At 40.9% G+C, this 24,030-nt stretch overlaps 1 protein-coding gene across 1 annotated transcript; it reads right to left on the bottom strand.

The window, feature by feature from the left end:
• Positions 1-15,529: 15,529 nt before the first annotated feature.
• Positions 15,530-23,025, bottom strand: LOC106094163 (GPI ethanolamine phosphate transferase 3). Its single transcript, XM_013261360.2, has 6 exons — positions 22,696-23,025; positions 21,981-22,624; positions 21,734-21,917; positions 16,361-17,975; positions 15,805-16,301; positions 15,530-15,740 (listed from the first exon to the last, which is right to left on the bottom strand). The coding sequence occupies exons 1-6, from the start codon at positions 22,846-22,848 to the stop codon at positions 15,546-15,548; spliced, it is 3,288 nt and encodes a 1,095-aa protein (XP_013116814.1). The 5' UTR covers positions 22,849-23,025; the 3' UTR covers positions 15,530-15,545.
• Positions 23,026-24,030: the final 1,005 nt, after the last annotated feature.

Here is a 24,030-nt window from a genome sequence, read left to right as displayed (position 1 = left end):
TTTTTCGCCAATCACTTTTTTTTAGTTAAAACAAGTAGTTTAAAGCAAAACAACTTGCTGATTTCATTCAGTAGGAAATTCTCTCATTACTTATGGTAAAATTTTAATAAAATTGTTGTTTTATCATTGTTATTTGTGTGGTTTTTCAAAAAAAGGAAACGCGAAAAGATGGGGTTTCAACGATGAAAAACGAACATATTACGAGCCATAACTCGTAATAAGGAGTTATTTTCGGAGAAAATTTCAAAGTCACTCAAATTTTCATTCTCTTCGTGTGTGGGTTTTTAAAGTCACTGCGACGCCCAATTATCTACTTAAACATAGTGGAACCGTAGTTCGACTTGTAATAAAGGTGTAACCTAAATTATTATTAAGTAGTCCTTACCTAAAGTCTTACTAATCAAAAAAGGAAAAAAGAACGACAGAAAATAGAGTGCATGTCATTGAAGAAGAAATGAAACGGCAGTCACAATCCCATGGCAGCCGGTTGTACGCACCGGATTGACCCGATGGAACCCTCATCGGCAAGAGCTGCCGGCACAGTGTACGTGTTCGTCTTTTTTCGTGTTGGGAGAGGTACATTCCGGAGTGCTCTCTCCGCACGCTTCTGGTCCGTGCCGGGATTGAAAAGAACCCCGGCCCCTGGTTCTGGTCGGACCCCGAACCCGCCTCCATCATCGGTCAGTGTCGGTGAGGTGTAACCGGTGCATGGAGTGGGTACAATTTCGATCTTGCTCTGGCCTCATATCACTACGGGAGTATAGTCATACTGGTGAGTCACAAGCGTCGTCGTCGCCTTCGGCGTCCTCGTCGTGGGACTATGTGACTCCCAGATCTCTCCCGTACGGCAATATATGCAACGGCAGCATCCCAGCCCAAATATTTCCAGGCCAGTGCCAGGAAAAGTATAATTTTTTGCAGCTAAACTACAACGTACTCCGGGGCAAGATCGATGAGATTGTGGATTACATGAGTCGGAAAGACATATTGGTTGCAGCGATCCAGGAGACAAAGCTGACAAACACCTACAACTTGCAGGTGGATCGCTCAAGGAATGGAGGTGGGGGATTGGCCTTCGTGATGTACCATTCCGTGCAATATAGACCCATCGCACCTGCGCCTGGCGCTAGTGACCCCCACATGGAGTGCATGGGGATAGTAGTCAGGTCCGGTACTGCCGAATTAGAGCTACACAAAGTGTACATGCCCCCGACAGCCATTTCCACTGCATCCCCTGATCTCCTGAGTGACGTATCCTGGCAAGCCGTCATCTCTTTGGGGTCAGACCACCGCCCCATAATTCTCACCATCGACCAACCACCCGACTTCATAACCTCCGAGCGCCGGACGTTTATCCGCTTCAGTGAACTGCCACCCCCCTCTGATGTGCTAGTTGCCGAGAGGAAATTCCGAGACATCATTAACGCAGCAGCCGCTCGCTTTATACCAGCCGGTCGAAAACCCCAAGTGCGGCCCCGGGCGTGATGGGGTTCGTGGTATGGACCCCACTAACCCCAGAATCAGCGAGCTGAATCTGGAAATAAACAGGGTAGTCAACGAACATAAGCGGAATTTGTGGCTGAAACACTTGGAGCAATGTTACTTAGGCACCGATGTGGGCAAGCTGTGGTCTGCTGTTAAGTTACTCTCGAACCCCGGTAGACGGGATGAAGGAACCTCAGTCACTTTTGGCGAAATAATCATGACTGACCCGAAGAGGTGCGCCAGGTTGTTCAACCGTCAATTTGTTGTGCATCCCGAGAGAGACAGGGCAAGGAGTAGAGCCATTCGCCGTATTCGTGGTTTCCGAGCCGATGAACAGCCATCACAATTTACCGTGGGCGAAGTTACGAATGTCATCCGTGGCGCCAAATCATCTAAGGCGGTGGGCCCCGACGGAATCTCTAAATTGATGCTGAAGAATCTGGATTCACCTGGAGTTGAGTACCTTACCACTGTCCTCAACCTGTCATTGAACACTCTTATAGTTCCCGATGTCTGAAAAATGGGCAGAGTGATCCCGCTACTGAAGCCTGGAAAAGAGCCGAGTTTGGGGGAGTCGTACAGACCGATCTCCCTTCTCTCACCAGTGGCAAAGACGCTTGAGGCATTACTCCTCCCGAGCCTCGTAGGAGAATTTCCATTCGCCGAGCATCAACATGGATTTCGAAGACTGCACATCACAATAACATCACCGCACACCTTTGCCGTGACTTCAATCAGCCCAGACCATGTGATAGGATGGTCCTCGTGGCACTGGACCTATCGAAGGCATTCGATAAGCAGCCATGCCAAATTATTTGAGGACATTGCCAACACGTCCCTCCAGCCAGGTCTGAAACGATGGGTCGCGAATTATCTGTGTGGTCGCCAGTCATTTGTGGAATTTAGGGATAAGAAATGGAAACACCGTAGAGTGAAACAGGGAGTTCCCCAAGGTGGTGTGATATCTCCGGCACTGTTTAACCTCTACCTATCCTCCATTCCACCCCCTCTAGACGGCATAGAGATCGTATCATATGCGGACGATTGTACGATAATGGCATCAGGCCCCCACCCATTGTTGACATCTGTGATAAGTTGAACGTTTACATCAACGAACTTGCCTCATATTTCGCTGCAAGAAATCTGAAGATATCTGCCACCAAATCTTCAGCCACATTGTTCACTACAAATACGCATGAGGTGAATATTGAGCTGACTGATGATCGATGGAGAAATAATTCCGACCATCAAGTGTCCCAAAATACTTGGCGTCACATTTGACAGCTCTTACACATTCTCCCCACATGCCACAGCAATCTGCAACAAAGTCAAAAGTAGAAACAAGGTCCTCAAGTCACTCGCTGGCAGCACTTGGGGTGCAGACAAAGAAACCTTGTTGACTACGTACAAAGCAATTGGCCGGTCTGTGGTAAGTTATGCAGCGCCAGTGTGGTCACGTCAACTTTGTGACACGCAGTGGAATAATATTCAGATCTGTCAGAATGCCGCCCTCCGAACTGCGACGGGCTGTCTCCTCAGTTCTCATGTGGACCACCTCCATCAGGAGACAAAGATCCTACCAGTGCGAAGACATAACTACATGCTGTCTAAGCAATTCCTTTTGGGCTGTTATCGCAGAGACCATTCAAAACATCACCTTGTGGACAGATATCCACCACCCAGAAGCCTTAAGGTAGATCTACATGATCTAGAGCGTGAAGTTCAGCGCTACAAGAGAGAACCTCTAGATCAAGCGGCATATCAAGCAGATCTAGACAACATTCATGCAGACACGGTAGCAGATGCGGTAAATGGCTGCCGTGTGAAAGTGGTCTTTGGAGAACGACCGCCTCCCATTGCACCTGAAGGATTTGACCTCCCCCGGCAAACCAAAGTGGTTCTGGCTCAATTACGTTCCGGCAGATGCAGCCGCCTCAACTCCTACAGAGCAAGGATTGATGCCGATGTGCAAGATCTATGTCCCGATTGTAACCAGGAACCGCACGATACACGTCACCTGTTTAACTGCCCAGTCAGACCCACTCGACTCAAACCCAGATCCCTGTGGACGCACCCCATCTTAGTCGCAGAGTTCCTGGGTCTTGACACTCAACAGAATCAAGTAGACGAAAGATAGAACACAATAAACAGCTACAACAAAAACAACCGGTATATATGGCAGCTATATCCAAATATTTTCCGATCTGTACCATATTTTACAGAAATAGGTAAGGGTTTACTAGAACACACTGTGCCAAATTTAATCGAATTCAGGTAATAAATGGATCTTTTATGGCCTCAATGCCATATATCGGGAGATCGAGTGGTCGGTCTAAGGGCAGATCAGAACCGATCAGAACCGCACAGAAATTAATAGGGGTCTATCGAAACTCACTGTGCTAAATTTCATTGAAATCGGATGAAAAATTACCAATTTATTGCCTCAAGACTTTAAGTCTGGAAATCAGTCTATATAGCGGCTATATATAACTAAAATCCGATTTTATGAGATCAGAATATCAGGTTTATATACAAAGAATACGAAATCGTCAAAAATTTTTTGAAAAATGTTTTTATACCCAAGATATTTGCAAAATTATAAATACCCAGGCCAGGAAAAAAAGGTAAAGAAATAAAAGAAAACTAATTTAGACAACTTTTATTTGTTGTGATAAACGAGAAATACTTGCCTTATCATTACAACATTCGAACGGACAAAGACGGACAGACAGAGTAAGCTGCAATTGGGAAGAAGAAGATTGTACAAGGTGTTTTGAGAGTTGAATCTATTCACATCTGCATCTCGTATAATCTCCTCCACCAGGATATTAAAGAGATCACACGATAGGCTCTCTCATTGTCTGAAATCTCGTTTGGTATTAAATGGTTCCGAGAGATTCTTTCCTATTCTTACTGAGGAACGTGTATCAGCAAGTGTCATCCTGCAGAGTCTTATTAATTTTGCAGGGATACCAAACTCAGACATGGCTTAAAATATCTTTGAATGTAAAGGGGTATCGAAAGCGGCCAAGGGAGATGGTTGGTGTTGATTTGTCCTTCTCGGGGCTTTTCCAGGATTTGGCGCAGTGTCAATATTTGGGAGGAGGCTTATACCTCTGTAGTTGGCACATTCCGTCTTGTCTCCTTTCTTGTGTATGCTGATGTTCTAATCATCGAGTATGCGTTCTTCTAGCCAGATTGCGCAGATAAGCTGATGCATACGCCTTATCAGCGTGTCGCCTGTGGTTTTAAATAGTTCAGCGGGTAACCCGTCGGCTTCTACTGCCTTGTTGTTCTTCAGTCGGGTCACTGCTACTAGGACCTCATTCTGACTAGGAGGTATACATTCTATACCATCATGATTGATTCGTATCCTCATCGCCGCCAAAGTCGGACACCATCAGTTGGGTAAAATTTTCTTTCTATATCCTCAGCATGCTATCTGTGTTAGTTACCAGATTTCCTTCTTTGTCTCTGCAGTAAGATGTGTCTGCACCAAAGCCATGGATTTGATGTTTAATTCTTTGGTAGAATTTCCAGACTTCATTCTGACTCCTATACATCTCACTTCGCTCACACTCACGTCTTTCCATTTCCTTTTTCTTTCTGCGCAATAGACGTTTCTCCTCTCTCCTTTTCTCCCGATACCTCTCCTTCATCTGGCGCGTTGCTACTGATTGCAGGGCTGCTCTACATGCCGCATTCTTGGCTTCCTTCGGTAGCATCCCGACACTCTTGGTCGTACCATGGGTTTCTTGGGGGAGGCTTCCGGTACCCAAGTACGGATTTTGCGGCATTTTTCGGCATAATGATATGCGAATTGTGGCTAGCCTCTCGTCCACCGGAGTAAAGCTGGAGACAAAGTGTTTCAGTCTCCGACAAATTCATGCCACACAGCCAAATTCATGCCTCGTGTTATGGCAGCTGTAGTTTGGTTCGTCACCGTCACATCGTTTGCGTGGGTCGTCAAAGTTGGGGGGGGGTCCGTTTTTACTATTCATAGTTTTCCGGGGGCGGGTGACTGGCCAAGCGCCCCAATCGCCTTGTCATCTCGAGTATCATTGGCACTCAGTATTTAATTAAGAGCCTCTGGGTTCCGACTCTTCACTCACACTTTCCTCTCGAAAATCGCTGACAGCCCGCGTTCGCATTTGCAGCTATAAAAACAGAGCTTTCCACCATCCGAAACCTGTTGACGCGTTTGGTAGCTTTCAGCTAAGCTACCCGTGGTAACGATGGACACCACACAGGTCGAAGCTCAAAGTTCCAGCCTGTGTGGTGCTCATAGTCATAGCGTGTCGGCTGGAACTCAGTACCACTTGTACGGAATGTATTCGCATTACCTATACGTAATGGGTTAATAAAACACCCCTGTTGTTTCTTTTTGGACAGACTCAACCAGAATATCAACGCCAAAGTAAAATATATAATTGGTTTAAATTAGAAGCCTTTCCTCGAAGAAATATCCTCCCGCCCTAAACTTACTGGTTAAATGATATACATATATTTTTTGCTTTGGTCATGTTTGTAGTTTGATCATTTGATTTGGTAAATTTTGTCTTTAAGTACAAAGTTAATTTTTGTCCAAATTAATGGACGAAAAATGTAAAAGTATTCAAATCGACAGTTGTCGTAGTCGAAGGCGAATTTCACATTTCGTGGTATTCTGTAAAATTATTGCCTTCGACGCTTTAGCAGTAGAGGGATAATAACCAAAAATTTAAAGAATGTCCAATCAATCAAAACAAAGAACATACACATAGTCCATAAAGTCTGCGTTCATGTGACAATTTCTTTTTGAATGATTAAAAAACAACATAAAAAAATAAATAAAGTTAAGTTTTGTTGTATATGTTGTTTCTTTATATTTCTTAAATTAGAAAACAAAAACAAAAATACAAGTTTGCTTTTGCTTTTTTGTTCTAACGGCACTTTCGTCTCATAAGAAGAAATTATGACAACCAAAAAGTCTGCGTTCACTTTGTTTACTTCGAGAGTACCGTTATTTTTATGATGCTTGTTCTTATTTTTGATCAGTTTCAGTTCATTATCATAACAAGTGATAGTTACACGTGTTTTTTTTTTTTTTTTTAATTAATAAATTTGGAAACATGGAAACTAACGGAAAGGAAATATGCATATCTGAAAGAAAAATAATTATTAAATTGCGGAAAGAAGGACAAAGCTTTACAAGTATTGGTGGAACAGTTGGAAGAACGTATTCTTCTATCCAGCGCGTAATTAATAATTTCAAAGAAACCAGCATTATAACTTCAAAGCCTCGGCCTGGGCGTCCAAAAAAATTATCCGTTAGAGAAGAACGCAAAGTGATTAATATGGCAAGCAACAACCCTCGTATAACATCAACCAAAATTGTTGAAATTATTAAAACAATGTTTAAAAAAAGCATCTGTGCCGAAACTGCCAGAAAAATATTACATAGAGCTGGGTTTCATGGAAGAGTTGCTCGAAGAAAGCCGTATATTTCAGTCATAAACAGACAAAAGCGGATTGCATTCGTTAATACTTTCATCAATAAGCCTCCTGAATTCTGGAAACAAATTATTTTCTCCGACGAGAGCAAATTCTGTATTTTTGGCATTAAAGGTCGGCAAATAGAGTGGCGCAAGTCCGGGACTGAGCTGGAAAAACAAAATTTAGTTGGAACGGTGAAGCACGGTGGTGGTGGAGTTATGGTGTGGGGGTGTATGGCTGCTAGTGGAGTGGGTCAATTAGAATTTATTGAGTCCAAAATGGATAAATGGGGTTATCTCAATATTTTGAAAAAAAAAATTTAAACCAAGTGCTGCTAAACTAAGGTTAGCAACGACATTTTGGTTCCAGCAAGATAACGATCCAAAGCATACATCGGAGGTTGTTAGGCTTTGGCTTCTATACAACACTCCAAAGCAGCTTAAAACACCACCACAATCACCAGATCTTAACCTCATTGAGCATCTTCGGGATCTATTGGAGAAAAAATTCGTCAGCACGCTATAACCAGCAAGGAGATGTTACGAGGTGTCATGCAGGCAGAATGGGCGAATATAACATCTGAGGAAACAGAGAAGTTGGTAAACTCCATGCCAAATAGACTAAGTGCAGTCTTAAAACAACGTGGCTATCCTACCAAATATTAGGAATGTGTTAATATGTTTTTATTTTTTGTTTAAATAACTCTTTTGTTTATTTTTAATTACTGAACGCAGACTTTGTGGTGTTATATTTATATATTTAATTGTTATCATATTTAAATCGCTCTAGAGTGAAAGTGCTTAACCAAACACAGAATTTTGTTTTTGTTTTTTAATGTTAGGAATATGAAGAAAAAATATATGTGAAAGAGTTGATTTGATTTATAATTTTATTTTGTGTTCTTTAATCAATCATAAAAGTTTGTCAGGTGAACGCAGACTTTATGGGCTATGTGTATGTTTGTAAATGGGCAGTAGATGTGTTCGTTATGTTTACTCTCGTTTCTTGTTTATTTTGTTGAAACAAAATAAAATTGCTGTTTTCAAAAAAAAAAAAAATGCTCGAAGATCATAATTGCCCCTCCAGTTAAAATTTTTAACTTTTTAATAACAAAAAACTTCTGCTGGCAAATAGTGTATGCAAAAACATCGGGAAAATTGAAAAAAAAACCAGGTTAAAAGAAAAACATGCAAAAAATACAAAATGTTTAGTTTTGTATGAAGTTTTATATTTTCGTAGGGAAAAAAGACGAATAAGGCACAATTTGTAACAATTCATCATCAGCAATGCCAAATATGACAAAGTTGGTTATGACTTTCGCATTTTTCAGATATTATTAAAGTGCCCATTGTGTGGAGCGGACGTGTTTTAATTGCGCTCCTCAAAGGAAAATATCCGTATCTGGGAATACGTACTACCTATTATGAAGAATTTTTGGAGAAGGCTAGAAATGGACTCCAAAGACGCAACAGCTGCGGTTGTGGCGTCAGACCGTAGTATGTAATTTTCCCCTCCTCGAGCGCACAATTAGTCATCAGACTAATTAATGCGGATGACACGGATAAAGCAGAGGAATGCACAGTTCGTTCCCAGGTGGCGAACTGTGCATCTGGTAGCGTTCCCAACTCGGATTCAGACAGCGACAGTGTAAATGAAAAAGTCATCACAGCCGAATCGAGAGATGAGGGCAGCGGGATAACGGCAGAAGTGAACGATGGCTTTACGAAGCTCACAAGCAGACCGAGAAAGTGATCCGGGGCACGACGAAGGAGACAGAGGAGTATGTACCGGCAGCGCAATCGGGCGAAATTGCAGGATGCTGGAAGGGATGGAACTGACATTCCAGACACTTCTACTGAAGCTGGAAAGAGAATCAGATCTCCGAAGAGTATAACACTGCAAAGACTCTGAAGAAAAAAGGAGCTCCCCGCTTTCTAGTACTCTGGAAAAACCAACCCAGCCATCCCACAATGGAAATTCCAGACAACGCCCTGCGGAGGTAGACAAAGTCGGAACAGGAACGAAGGGAGCGCGCACGGCCCCTGAGTTTTCATGGAGGACTGGGACTTCCAAAAGGATACCACAGCCATCACGGAAGGGGAAGATGGTTGTTGAGAATGGCAAGGATGCACAATTGAGATGAGCTGACTTATGTAGTCATCAATATCGGCAGTGTGACCGGTATGATTGTACCAGATCTCCCAAGATGCCCATTTACTGCAGGACCAGTGATTGATACAATCCTGATAAACCTTCACCGGAGCGAGACAGCTACACACGCTCTGATGGAGAAAATCAGCAAAAGGCAAGATTCATATTGCCTTAATTCAGGAGCCATGGACGACCCGGAACAAAGTTTCTGGATTGAATCATATCAACTACCAATTATTCTATGCTAACACTGGTACTCGGCCGAGGACCTATTTGTCATAAAAATTTTAATTATATATTTTCCCCAGACTTGTCAACGTCGGATGCAACAGGATATGAGGTGCTATGCGAATTCCCACCACATAAGCGGGACCAAGCCCTGACAGAATTCTTGAATAGTAACGACCTAATAACTCTTAATATTGGTAACACCGCTACCTTTGTTAATAGGATTAGGGAGGAGGTTTTATATGTGACAATATGTTGGAAAAATCTAATCGATGAGGTTCAGGATTGGAGGGTCTCCATGGAACACTATTTCTCCTCCGTAATAAGTTGAAAACCAAGTGGACAAAATTCGGAAGACTGCTCTGAGGAAGACGTACACACTGGCGGTATGCATTGACATGGAGGAGACTTTTAACAATTAGATTGTGCAAGCACAGAAGAGAAGAGGTCCGCAGACGTTTTAACCAAGCTCGTCGTAAAAAAAAGAACAGAAGTATATTGGAATGTGTATTACACACGGCTCAAGGATACAATATAATTACCAGAGCGGCAAAACGTGCCTATTGGGAGATTTTCTGCGAACAGGTCGATAGCATTATGTCCAACTTGAAAATTTAGTAGACGACATGTGAGTGAGAGCAGAGACAATGAAGGACATGTTGAGGCTTTTGATGAAAACCCATTTTCCACAGAGACTCACGGAGACAACGGAATCTTGGAATAATGATATTGTTCGAAGGTTTATCATTGCAGGCGTATTGTGATACGACACCATGATAATGAGTAGGACATCCAACGAAATGCTCAAATACAAACAGTATGCTTATGTCAAGGGAAGGTCGGTGGAGACTGCCCTGCACGAGGTTGTGCATAAAATAGAAGAATCATTCGATGCCACAACGTACACACTGGCGGTATGCATTGACAGACTTTTAACAATGTGCGGACCGACACACTGATCCAATACTTGCTTACGCCTCAGTAGTTTGTGAACTGCGAAGAAGAAAAAGTGCAGCCTAAGGATAATACAACAGATTCAGAGAACAGGCTGTCTTGGCATAGGCGAAGCGATGAGGACCATTGCTGCTAGAGCAATGAAAACCATTCTGGATATCCACCATATAGCCATTGCGGCTATGAGACTTAAGGCTATGGAAGAATGGGTTGAGGATGAAAGCAGCTGATACCATCGCGGTATAATCGAGGCGACGATAGGAAACCTGAAAGGAATGGAAGAGATTTTCGATCGGATAACTGAGACAACACTTGAGGTCGAGTGCGAGACACCAGGACGGTAACGTCACGAACAGGCTTGGAATGTAAGAAGGAGATTAACGCTTCTCTGAGGATGGCACCATCCGAATCGTTTGGGTGCCGGGACATAGCGGAGTAACTGGGAATGAGAAAGTAAACCCGAAGCCTTTCGGGTCGATGTAGTCCGCGTTAAGGGCGTGGGCTACGAATGCGCATGCAACTCTGTGGAACAGCGAAACGGACGGTAGGACAACGAAAATCCTATGGGGAGGCCCAGATCGTGAGAAGACGAAGCTACGTGTTCGTCTTTTTTCGTCATGGGAGAGGCACATCCCGGAGTGACTTCTCCGTACGCTTCTGGTCCGTGCCGGGATTGAAAAGAACCCCGGACCCTGGTTCTGTTCCGTTTGCCAGAACCGCCTCCATCATCGGTCAGTGTCAGTGAGGTGTAACCGGTGCTTGGAGTGGGTACATTTCCGTTCAGGCCTACAACCTCGACATAAGTGGGTTGCTATCTGGCCATGGTCGTCTGGTTCTGGGGGATTTTAATGCACATCACTCGTCATGGCATTCTCTCCTAGGTAACGACCAGCATGGCATAGCTTTGGCAGAGCAGATAGATACCTCCACGTTTTGCACGGTGAATGAGGATGCCCCCACTAGGATTACGAGGAGGTGCAGCAGCTCGCCAGACATCTCACTTGCATCCCCTGATCTCCTGAGTGACGTATCCTGGCAAGCCGTCATCTCTTTGGGGTCAGACCACCTCCCCATAATCCTCACCATCGACCGACCACCCGACTTCATAACCTCTGAGCGCCGGACGTTCATCAATTACAAGAAGGCCAATTGGACTGGCTTCAGAGAGTAGCCAGTCTCTTGTGGCCGAGAGGAAATTCCGAGACATCATCAACGCAGCAGCCGCTCGCTTTATACCAGCCGGTCGAATACCGCAAGTGCGACCCAATTTCCCGGCGCAAGCAGTGGTACTCGCAGACGAGCGTGATGGGATTCGTGCTATGGACCCCGCTAACCCCAGAATCAGCGAGCTGAATCTGGAAATAAACAGGGTAGTCAACGAACATAAGCGGAATTTGTGGCTGGAACACTTGGAGCTATGTAACTTAGGCACTGGTGCAGGCAAACTGTGGGCCACTGTTAAGTCTCTCTCGAACCCCGGTAGACGGGACGACAGGACCACAGTCACTTTTGGCGAGATAACCGTGATTGATCCGAAGAGATGCGCCAGGTTGTTCAACCGTCAATTTATTGTGCATCCCGAGAGATACAGGGCAAGGAGGAGAGCCATTCGCCGTATTCGTGGTCTCCGAGCCGATGAACAGCCATCACAATTTACCGTGGGCGAAGTTACGAATGTCATCCGTGGCGCCAAATCTTCCAAGGCGTTGGGCCCCGACGGAATCTCTACATTGATGCTGAAGAATCTGGATTTACCTGGAGTTGAGTACCTTACCACTGTCCTTAACCTGTCATTGAACACTCTTATAGTTCCCGATGTCTGGAAAATGGGCAGAGTGATCCCGCTACTGAAGCCTGGTAAAGAGCCGAGTTTGGGGGAGTCGTACAGACCGATCTCCCTTCTCTCACCAGTGGCAAAGACGCTTGAGGCATTACTCCTCCCGAGCCTCGTAGGAGAATTTCCATTCGCCGAGCATCAACGCGGATTTCGGAGACTGCACAGCACAACAACAGCTTTGCATGCCATCACCACACACATTTGCCGTGGCTTCAATCAACCCAGGCCATGTGATAGGACGGTACTCGTGGCACTGGACCTATCGAAGGCATTCGACACGGTCAGCCATGCCAAATTATTTGAGGACATCGCCAACACGTCCCTCCAGCCAGGCCTGAAACGTTGGGTCGCGAATTATCTGTGTGGCCGCCAGTCATTTGTGGAATTTAGGGATAAGAAGTCAAAACACCGTAGAGTGAAACAGGGAGTTCTCCAAGGTGGGGTGATATCTCCGGCTCTGTTTAACCTCTACCTATCCTCCATCCCACCTCCTCCAGGCGGCATAAAGAGCATAAAGATTGTACGATCATGGCATCAGGCCCCCCACCCATTGATGACATCTGCGATAGGTTGAACGTCTACCTCAACGAGCTTGCCTCATATTTCGCTGCAAGAAATCTGAAGATATCCGCCACCAAATCTTCAGCCACACTGTTCACTACAAATACGCGTGAGTTGAATACTGAGCTGACTGTGATGGTCGATGGAGAAATGATTCCGACCATCAAGTGTCCCAAAATACTTGGCGTCACTTTTGACAGCTCCTACACTTTCTCCCCACATGCCACAGCAATCTGCAACAAAGTCAAAAGTAGAAACAAGGTCCTCAAGTCACTCGCTGGCAGCACTTGGGGTGCAGACAAAGAAACCTTGTTGACTACGTACAAAGCAATTGGCCGGTCTGTGGTAAGTTATGCAGCGCCCGTGTGGTCACGTCAACTTTGTGACACGCAGTGGAATAATATTCAGATCTGTCAGAATGCCGCCCTCCGAACTGCGACGGGCTGTCTCCTCAGTTCTCATGTGGACCACCTCCATCAGGAGACAAAGATCCTACCAGTGCGAAGACATAACTTCATGCTGTCTAAGCAATACCTTTTGGGCTGTTATCGCAGAAATCATCCAAATCATCATCTTGTGGATAGATACCCACCTCCCAGAAGCCTTAAGGTAGATCTACACGATCTAGAGCGTGAGGTCCAGCGCTACAAGAGAGAACCTCTAGATCAAGCGGTCTGAACAACATTCATGCAGACACGGTAGCAGACGCGTTAATTGGCTACCGGGTGAATGTAGTACTTGGAGAACGACCGCCACCCATTGCACCCGAAGAAATCGACCTCCCCCGGCAAACCACGTTCCGGCAGATGCAGCCGCCTCAATTCCCACAGAGCCAGGATTGATGCCGACGTGTAAGATGTATGTCCCGATTGTAACCAGGGACCGCACGATACACGTCACCTGTTTAACTGCCCGGCCAGACCCACTCGACTCAGACCCAGATCCCTGTGGACGCTCCCCTCCTTAGTCGCGGAGTTCCTGGGTCTTGACACTCAACAGAATCAAGCAGACGAAAGATAGTACACAATAAACTGCTACAACAACAACAACAACGAAGCTATTACTGAAAGGAAGTAAGAAGGAGGTCAGTATAACTCTCGGTATCACAACGGGAAACATAGGACTACGAGCTCACTTATGTAAAATCGGTGCGGCAAGTGATCGCATGTGTAAGTGATGCGGGGAAGATGAAACATTGGAGTAGGTGGCGACACAATACCAGTCATAAACCAACTTAGGGGAATAGCCATGGTACAATTAATTAATTAATGCAATTAATTAATAATTGCATCCTGGGGAGAGGCATGGAAAACAATTAAGGAAATTGTAAGTAGCACGGATTTCCTAACATAGATTTTCTTTTCCGAGGTTACTTTTTTAGTGTTTAGAGCGCCCAACAAGCCGAATGCTGGCTTAGGTGTATGTCCATAGTGGCATGCGCCGGATTAATATCCGCACCCTCTTTTGAACCTAACCTTACCTTATCTACGCATGTGGCCCTTTATAGTAAAAATATTCTTAATCATCTTAAATATTAACGACGATTTGGCGTTGTCCTATGTCTGCCAGTTGTAATCATTCTGCAATCTTTAAATATGAGGCTATAGAGCAGAAAGAAAGAAAAATAATATAAACTTTATTTCTTACCCATTAGCAGTTTAAGTTGGGCTCTATATGTTAGAAATATACATTGATATAGTCTCATATAGAGCGATCTCCCCACGTTCAGTCATAAATTAAACATTTTTTATCCGATATTTAGAATCATAACTTGCATTGGAACCGTCGACATCCATGCTAAATACACAGAAAAAATATAGACCTAAACATGGTATTGTATGTTTAGTTTCTTTCATAAACCGACAAATAGTGGCGTGGCTAGATAAAAAATATCAAGAAAAATAGAAAGTGGAGTTTTTATTTATCTTTCAATAAAATAAAATAATTTATTAAATAATAATTTTTGTTTCTTTCTCTTTCGAGACGAGCTCAATGATAGCTCAAGATAGCAACACACACCAACCACTATGAGACACGTTTCGTCTTTGGTTAGAAGACTTTTCAACCATACTAGGTGTGATGGCTTCAGGGGCCGTGCGTTGGTATGTTGTATTTGAATCGTATTAATAGCGAAAACGCATCTATGATACAATTACCACATTAAGCACGCTCGACAACCCTGTCTATGAGCTGTACTTTTCCCAATGCATCTATTTTTGTGTAAAGACAGACATTCTGTCTGTGGAAAATTACACTTCTTCCGTACTACACATGACTTTGTGCATCTGTTGGAAGTTGTATTGTTGGCTTCGAACGCTAGACAACGGCAACAGCTCTCGCTGTTGCTCCGCGCGCCCAGGTTCGAACCCCGGCCATGCTCCACCGAAAACCTTAGTTTTTTATGTTAAATGTTAATTTTTAAATAATTCTTTAATCGCCAATTTGATTGTATATTCATGTGATTAAATTCTAAATATTTATATATATATTTTTTTATTTTGTGTAATGAAACTTTCGTCCTATCAATGTATGTTAAATAAGAGAGTTTGATTGATTAATTATAAATAACAAATAAATAAAAACATTAACAAAAACGAATTGTCTCTAAATCAATATCCAAATCAAGCAGAAAATTATTCCTCTTGCAAAATAAGCTGGCGAATATTCGAAAAAACGCCTAATATTCCTCTCAGATTAAATTAATTATATTAATATACATATTAACTAAATATACTGAAATAAGACAAACAAGAAAATCAAATAAATATAAATACATCAATGTATTGTAGCTATAAAAAATAACATTTTTGACTTTTAAGCGAGTGTAAAATTTGAATGTTGTTTTTATCGGCATTTACTTGTCTTTATTAATTTTAGTTATTAATGTTTTAAGGCTTTTATGAATACGAAGGACCAGCAGAAATCCAATTATGATTGCTGGCAAGGAGACAAATGTTGCAATACTTTCATATATAAATCGCGGGGCGAACACTTTCCATACCATAAGATGGCGGCAATGAATGGTACATGCTAACATAGCACAGAATATCTGTTAAAAAATTAAGGATTTTCGGTATATTTATAAGTCGATATTAAGGGATGGGTTTTCTTACCTTTACACCTTGCAAAATGTAAAGTTGGATAGCAAGTTTAAACAATCCACCAATAAATGTGGATTCATTTTCAAACAGAACGAATTCGCCGCGTGTCATGTCGAAACCAACGCATTCATAGGAAATTTCGCTTAAAGAACGATCGGAAGTGGAAGTAGTTTGTCCTGATGATTGCCTTATATGTCCAACAGTTTCTGCTTTTCGCTCTCTATTCGCGTTCGTTTTTATTAGACTGGGAAATAGGGCGAAAATAGAGAATGTCTCTACTGCCAGCAAGCCATACATGCAGGAGAAAAGAATGTGGCCACAAAAGGTATTTAGTGTAACTAAAATGCCGGATACGAAGTGTGATTGTCCAATATTCGTTGTCCTACCAACAAATGCAGCACGCCAATCAATTTGCGAAAGCGTTGTCTGATGTGATGTGGCAAAAAAGCAAAAGTTTCCCAATAAAAACCATCCAACAATAACGGTAAATGTGGGTTGTAGACATGTCTCTAGAAAATCGGCACACATTAAAGTGAATTTTCTATTTTCTCTAGCAAAGTTTTCTTACCCAAACTCAAAGCCGTTCTATAACGCAATACAGAATTCAAGGAAAGCATTATGGCAGCTACAGCGATACAGACAACGATGCCAGAACACGATCTCGGATCAAGAAGTACAATCAATACCATAGCGAGGAATGTGCCGAATGAAATGATGACTGATGAATAAATTGTTGCTAGGCCGTAGACAACTGGAATTTCCGCCCGTCTTTCCACGTCGTCGCCATGGTATATGCTCTTCATTTTTTTAAATATCTCAGGGATAATACTCTCTCTCTGATTTATGGTAATGGTTGATGAGTTCTTCGGCGGCACGACATACACCATTAGGGGCGAAATTAACACAACGACTATTTGAACAACAAACAAAGCATATATTACTAAAGCCATTGCATCAATATGTGTTCGTTCAATATTTTTAATGGAACTATTGGACAGCAATATATGGCCGCCAGCGCAAATACTAGCAACAGTGGGCCCATAACGAGCTAATATTATGTTCACAGATGTGCCAGTCAAATTTCCGCAAGAGCGTAAATAAATTCTACTAAGCGTTGTATACACGACCACAGTTACAATGGATGCGATATAGGATTTGGCACTCGAGGGTCTCTTAAATGAGAAGCCACCAGCAGAAGTATTGTTGTAATTAAAATCCGTACAGTTGCCCTGCTCTTCACGGCATCGAAATAAAGTTGTCGCAAAACGAATTAAGGAAACGGCTAAAATCGTCGCCAGCAATAGTTTCAACGCAGTTGATTTCATGAATTGTTGTGCTTTAAATTTATTCCTGAAATCAACCCTCACACATTTCTGCAATAATTCATAAGCCATCAACATGACAACAGCCACAAGTAGATACGCCAAGACTCTCCCTTCATTAATTACAAAACTATTGGAAAAGAACACTGCCATTAATATAATGAGAATGACGCGGGTAGGCATATTAGCGAATCTCTTAACTTTCGACCAGTTTATTGCTATAATATACCAGTTCTGCAGCATATGGAAAACAAGCACCAAGGTGCTTATAACATTAGTAAAAAATATTATAGCATGCTCTTCGGTTTTAAAGGAAAAGTTTTTATAGTAACGATATCCAAATACGCCTGCAGCCAAGTTCAACAAATATGTATAGCCCATCTCCTTGATAGTGAATATATGCGATAATTTATTCGCTGGTGTATTGTTAATTAGAACATAGGAAAAGAATGCGGAGAAAAACGTAAACAGCAAACCCTGGGACATTTGTGTGGCATCGAATTTTACCCACAACTCCCGACACGTACTCAGAATTTGTCTGAGGTGCACATTGAGATCACCGATAAATGACTTTAGAGCGGCCTCAGTATATATTGATTTCACGCGGTGTGTCAGAAGTATGAATTCGGTGTCCATACGATCCATTTGTTCGACATTGAAACTGCGTTTGTTTTCCAAAGCATAGTTGTAGAAATATGTATAGATTTGTTGGGCGTTCTGCCATGCGTGAATTATAAATGTTTGCAATTTGTTCATATGGGGTACGACAACATCGGGAACAATATTAAAGTTTATTAGTCCCAAATTGGAGTACGGTATAGGTATACCCAATATGGTGGCAAGAGTGGGTACCAGATCGATCTGAAAAAAGAAAAATTAATGTAATAAAAATTATGCTTTTCCTATAAAACTAGTTTATTCGTACTATTACTCTTGTGGAAGACAGTTCAGTTTTTATTTTGCTCAATTTTTCTTGTGAAACGGGTTTTAAAAAACCAAATTTTGTGTAAATTTGTTCGAAGTTGTACCTACCGCATATCTGTTTATTTTTCTGTCGTTTCCTTCTGAAGGCAGTATGCAGCTCTGTTGCATTGACATAGCATCTCCTAACTGCCAAAAAGATGTTAGTGCAAATTTTGAGATTTTCAGTTTTCAAAAGGAATCGATAATTTACAACTGTTCCCATCTTCTGGTAAAATTTTGTGTCGAAAATCCACGCCGTTAAGATTTTACAACAAAAACAATTTTAATGTAGGTTAGGTAAGAGTGGCAGTCCTTTACAGACTCACTTAGACAATTTTAAGTCCATTGTGATACCACAGTAGCGACAGACCAAGGCTTCTGGCGGGAATCGAACCCACGACAACTGCACTGGTAATCCAAGCACGCTACCAACTCGGCTACCGAGGCACCAGACCCAAGTAACTCAAACAAATTGAGCAATAACTGCAAAAAATATATATAAGTTATTGCAATACAGCGTTTTATAGTTGGGAATAGAGTGCGATTCGGAAGTTTTAAATTAGGGTGCCAAACCCTCAAACAAACCGCCAAAGGGATATATTGGACGACAGGAGTTTGGAAGTTAGGTAAGAAGGTCCTATCCAAATTTGGGTACACCCAAAAAAAAACTCCCCAAGGCGGAATTATGGGTCGAATGAAAAATATAGCTGTTAAATTAAATGACTTTGGGAGAAGATTACGAATTTGATATATTTGAGAGGAAAGAAATAGATCGACCCAGTTTCGGCCACTTTAGTCCGCTCCACATCCCCGATGTTAAGTACTATTAAAGCAAATGAAACAGTTATATGCACGTTAAGTTCGACCGGGCCAAAATCCGATAATAAAGCACTATTTATAACACAAGAACTTTATTCGAGAAATCGATATACATTCATACTGCTATATTATGTTACGCTTTGATCTACACTATATCCGGAAAGGGTTTTGGGTTATCAAAAACGACTCACTGTTTCAAATTTTGTTGATATTGAGTATTTAGTACCATTTGGGCCCATTCTTTCTTCTTTTAATCGGAGATTGGTCTATCCGGCAGCTATATAATAAAGGTCCGACCTGGATCATATTCAGAAAGTGTGTTGAGAACCCTAACACAAATCTGTTTTAAATCGGATAACAAATGCGCTCATTATGGGTCCAAGACCGTTTGTTGGGAGATCAGCCTATATCAAATTTTTTATTTGAATCCGAATTTTTTTTTCAATTACGATTGTGCTTGAAAAATTTTTATGGATTTTCAATGAAAAAATTAATTGATTCAGTCATTTTTTAATTGGACCTGAACTTTCTTTAATTACGATCATGATTGAAATTTTTGTTATTTTCAATTAAAAAATAATTGATTCAATCATTTTTTTAATTGAATCTGAATTTTTAACGGTCTAAACCACTAAATGTTTTTCTTTTTGTCACTCTATCGAACCCTTTTTTCATTAATTGGATCAATTAGTTTCGTGATTGAAACCGATTTTTATTTTTTTTATGCACTGTAACTTTGTGAATTACATGCATTGGGGAAGTAAACCGAACAGAGACACATTTATATAGAATTTGTTATAATGAGATCGATGCTAAAGATGTTGATATTAAATAACGTCTAGAAATTTTAAAAGGTGTCGAAAGACTGTTTGTGGGGTAGTTTTATCTTCTATATATAAAAAGTATTTATCAAAATTTCGAGCCTTTTTCTAAAAAAGTTCTCAGTTCAATTAAATAATGATCGAAAGAGCTTGCTATCTACACAGAAAAAATTAAAAGCATGGTTCAATTAAGAAATTTGTACATTAACAAGCTCAAAAATCCAATTAAAGCGGTTATTAACTCAATAAACCAATTTATTTGAAAAATTTCCTTAGGCTATGGCCGTAGCTAGACTAAACACGCCTCGCTATTCCTTTTATAATTTGGGAAACAATAGTTTCCTTTCCATTTTAAAGAGTGATCATGGGCCCAATTGGCCCGATGGATTCCTTCATCGGCAAGAAATCATGGACCCAATAACATCATGGACCCAAACAAAAATCTCAAATTCGTGTTCCAGAAGTTTTACATATGTGAACCATGTTGGATCGAAATTAAGGATGCTTTACGCAAAAATTTTAATATAACATTTGCATATTTTCAATTGGATTTTTCAGAAATTTTGAATAATTTTTTTAATTGGAACAGTTGAAAAGTTATTTGAAAATTTCAATCATTTTTTTAATTGGATCAAAAAAAATATGGAGATTTCAAACATTTTCAATCATTTTTTTAATTGAATATGCAATTTTTTAAATGGAAATTTTTTTTCAAAAACTATGATTTATATTATCATTTTCGTGATTAAAGCAGTTTCGATTAAAAAATTAATTGGACCAATTAACTTCGTAATTAAAACCAATTTTTATTTTTTTCTGTGTATTCATAGAACCTTACGTAGATTTGAAATAGTTTTATTTGACAAATTTCCTTTTACAACTGTCAAATAAACCTATTTTAATAATAATTTTAATCCATTAACAAATATATCAGGTTTAGTTATTAGTGACTATGTTCAGACAAATGCAAATTTGCCCATGAACATTCCATTAAGGAACAGGGACAAACCTCTCACATATTAATGAGTGCAGTCCGATTCAGGTTTAAGCTCAATGACAAGGGGCCTCCTTTTTATAGCCGAGTCCGAACGGCATGCTGCAGTGCGATACCTCTTTTGAAGAGAAGTTTTATATGTCACAGTACCTCACAAATGTCGCCAGCATTAGGAGGGGATAAACACCGCTGAAAATTTTATGATGGTCTCGCCAGGATTCGAACTCCGGCGTTCAGCGTCATAGGCGGACATGATAACCCCTGCGCTACCGTGGCATCCACAATATCAAAATAATCAATAACTTCGCTTGGTTTGATAAAATTAGGATCTATACATTTTATTAGTATTTTCTTTAATATAAATTTTGTCGAGTATTTAATCGCACAGTATTTGGTAAAATTATAAACAAAGAACTAAAACCAAAACTAAAAAAGGTTAGTGGTTAAAAAGTGTCACAAAAAGGGTCAAGGTTTTAAATTACCCTTTAGATTCACAACGGTGACGCTGCCAATAGAAGCTCGATGGGGATCGCTATCTCTACATGCAAATATGGCTGCATAAAACACATCCCCAAAGGAAATATAAAGTAGGAAAAGACACCAGTAATCGTGGAAGAATAGAAGGTGCTTGGAAATTTTTCTAAGTTGTCCTACATAATCAAAGAGTCAACATAGTGAGTAGGAATTTAATGCAACAATTTTTTGTAGGCATTTAGCTAAGAGGCCGGGCGACAGCGGCTCTTGCCGGCGAGTTATTGACGCTCTTAAATAACAAACATGACAAACATGTTCCCGCGACGATCGGTCGCATTTACCGGAATGAGTTTGCTCACTTATAAGAGCTTTACGAGGATCGCTACCTCCACAAATAGACATATGGCTACAACAACAGCTAAATTTTAATATGTGCCGACACAAAAATGTATTTGTTTTAGAGAGAACCGCATGATTTACAGAGCATTATGGAAGAACTAAGTTTTTAGATGTCTAAAATCAACTATCTTATCTAATTCTGTACATACCTGCTGCATAACTTCATTGTCCGATATAAAATCATAGTTGATAAATTTTGACTTTTTTGTGTATGCAAATAAAAGCGCATTTGTTTCTTCTTCAGAGTCTCCACCATGATCACCAGATATTGTCATGCCATGATCGCCCATGACAAGTAGAGTTGTTTGCTCATCCATCTGAGATGCCACATTTCTATCGAAATGTATTTATTAGATCTTATGCGATGGATAACGTGTTGTTAAATACTTTACATACCTAATAACTTCATTCATTTCAGTCAACTTTCTAGACATCTCTTCATGTAGAGGACCGTGTTTATGACCACAGTGATCTACTCCCAGAAAATGTGCTATCAGTACTTGCCAATCATTCTTCTGCATCTCCTTTGGCAAGTGGGTTTCAATTTTACGATCAATAGTGTCTAAATCAAATATGTCAAAACTTGGGTACGAGTATGAACGTCTAAAACGTTTTGGATATAAATCTGTCCATGTACTATCACCCATGAAGACGACAGGCAATCCACTTTTTACTATCTGATCTACGATATTGTCCTCATTTATCTCAGGAGATGCAAAGTTGGAGCCAATGTCTACAAATGTCGGCAAAGTACCTGTGGTTAATCCTTTTAAACGCTGCAGTGTTGTTGTCGGCGGATCCGCCTTAAAGCGCATAAGACGTGTATATTCGGGCATATTTAAGGACAAGTCTCTAAAAATGCTTAATTTGTTTTCATAAGGCAGGGGACGTGTATGATTCTCTTTGTAAACACCGAAATCATACTTAAGGGCATCAATAACTAAGATTATTACTTTGGACTTTTGGGGAAGACACAAATTTGAAGATGCGTTGACATCTTTGAATATTTCCTGCACTACTTCCTCCGTGAGATAGTATTCCTAATCCGAAAGAAAAAGTCACCAAATTAATTATTTCATCGCCCGAAACCATGGTAAATAAACTAACTTACGTCATTTGGATCTGTTGACAGATGCCGGCATGTACTAACGTCCGTCTTACTAACTCGGGACAACAAAAAACCACGCGAAAACAAGTACACACCCGACGAAATTAGGTATGCAATCCATACGAGCACCAACACATAACTCAAAGCGAATTTCATATTTTACAATTTACAACTCGAAACTAAAAACCTTTAACACTTTAATTGTTTACTTGCTTCACTATGGCAGTCGCTACATCCCCGACCTACTTAAAATCTTCATTACTTTGAAATCTTGGTATAACTATGAAAACCACCTGAGACGGACCTAGGCAGATTAGGCAAATTTGTACACATAAAGTCTCAGTCAGCTAGCCCAGCTGATGGAATTGCCAAATTCAGAGTTGTATCTCAATCCCATGGTTGAATTAACAAGGTTGGCGCACTTGCCCAACAACAACGAAATTAAATATACAACTCTGTGGTGATGGTGGCGCAAACTCCAACAAAGCAGTCAAATTATTGGATACTTCCTAATTGGCATTCTAGTTTTTATTTCCATTATCATGTGTAGCAGCCACAAGATCAAAACATTTATGAATAAAAACGTTTAAATTAAAATTAAAACAATTAAAATGTGGAAAAAGGAACAAAATGTGACAAAAATTTAAAATCCAAAACCAAGCATTTGACGTTCTAGTGGGATTTGGAAACAACTCTCGAGTTGGACAATTCCATCATCTGGGCAAGTGAGCCAACCTTCTTAATTCAACCATGTTCATGTATGGTGGATTTATGATTCATGCTTGAATTAAAAACGTTCGCTCCATGGATGAATTAATAAGGTTGGCTCACTTGCCCAGCTGATGGAATTGTCCAACTCCGGAGTTGTTTCCAAATCCCACTGGAATGTCAAATGCTTGGTTTGGATCAAGGCGGATTTAAAAAAGGTGGTCTCATGCCAACTGCCGTTAGCAGCTGGCCAGGTTTGAAAGTATTAAGATGACAGATTTTAGTTGGCATTATACACGTATACACACACACACACACACAAATCTCTTTGCATGTGTTGGCAAAAGTACGATCAGGTTGATGACAAGATGACAGATTGCATCGTATGATTTGTGGTTGCTGTACAAATGAGATCACCTTTAATTGTTTCACCATGGAATTGGATCAGGAAGCATATATATATTTTTTATATTTGTTTTGATTTTGCAGTAAATCTAAATGTCAAAGGCTTGTTAACACAATAGCGATTTTTTTTCTAAAATTTTTTAAATATGTTCTATTTGATCCGATATTCTTCATATGAGCAACAAAACAATGTTATAATCATGAAAATACAAATATAAAACTCAT

Source organism: Stomoxys calcitrans, chromosome 5, assembly GCF_963082655.1.
Source record: "Stomoxys calcitrans chromosome 5, idStoCalc2.1, whole genome shotgun sequence".
Lineage (NCBI taxonomy): Eukaryota > Metazoa > Arthropoda > Insecta > Diptera > Muscidae > Stomoxys > Stomoxys calcitrans.
This window is presented reverse-complemented; position numbering and strand designations above follow the sequence as displayed.

Excerpts from the sequence above, each read along its gene's own strand:
- LOC106094163 (XM_013261360.2), bottom strand. The coding sequence starts at position 22,848 with ATGAAATTCGCTTTGAGTTATGTGTTGGTGCTCGTATGGATTGCATAC. Across the intron at positions 16,302-16,360 it reads TAGAACGGCTTTGAGTTTGG|AGACATGTCTACAACCCACA; the intron begins GTAAGAAAACTT and ends CCGATTTTCTAG. Across the intron at positions 15,741-15,804 it reads ACATTTTGCAAGGTGTAAAG|ATATTCTGTGCTATGTTAGC; the intron begins GTAAGAAAACCC and ends ATTTTTTAACAG.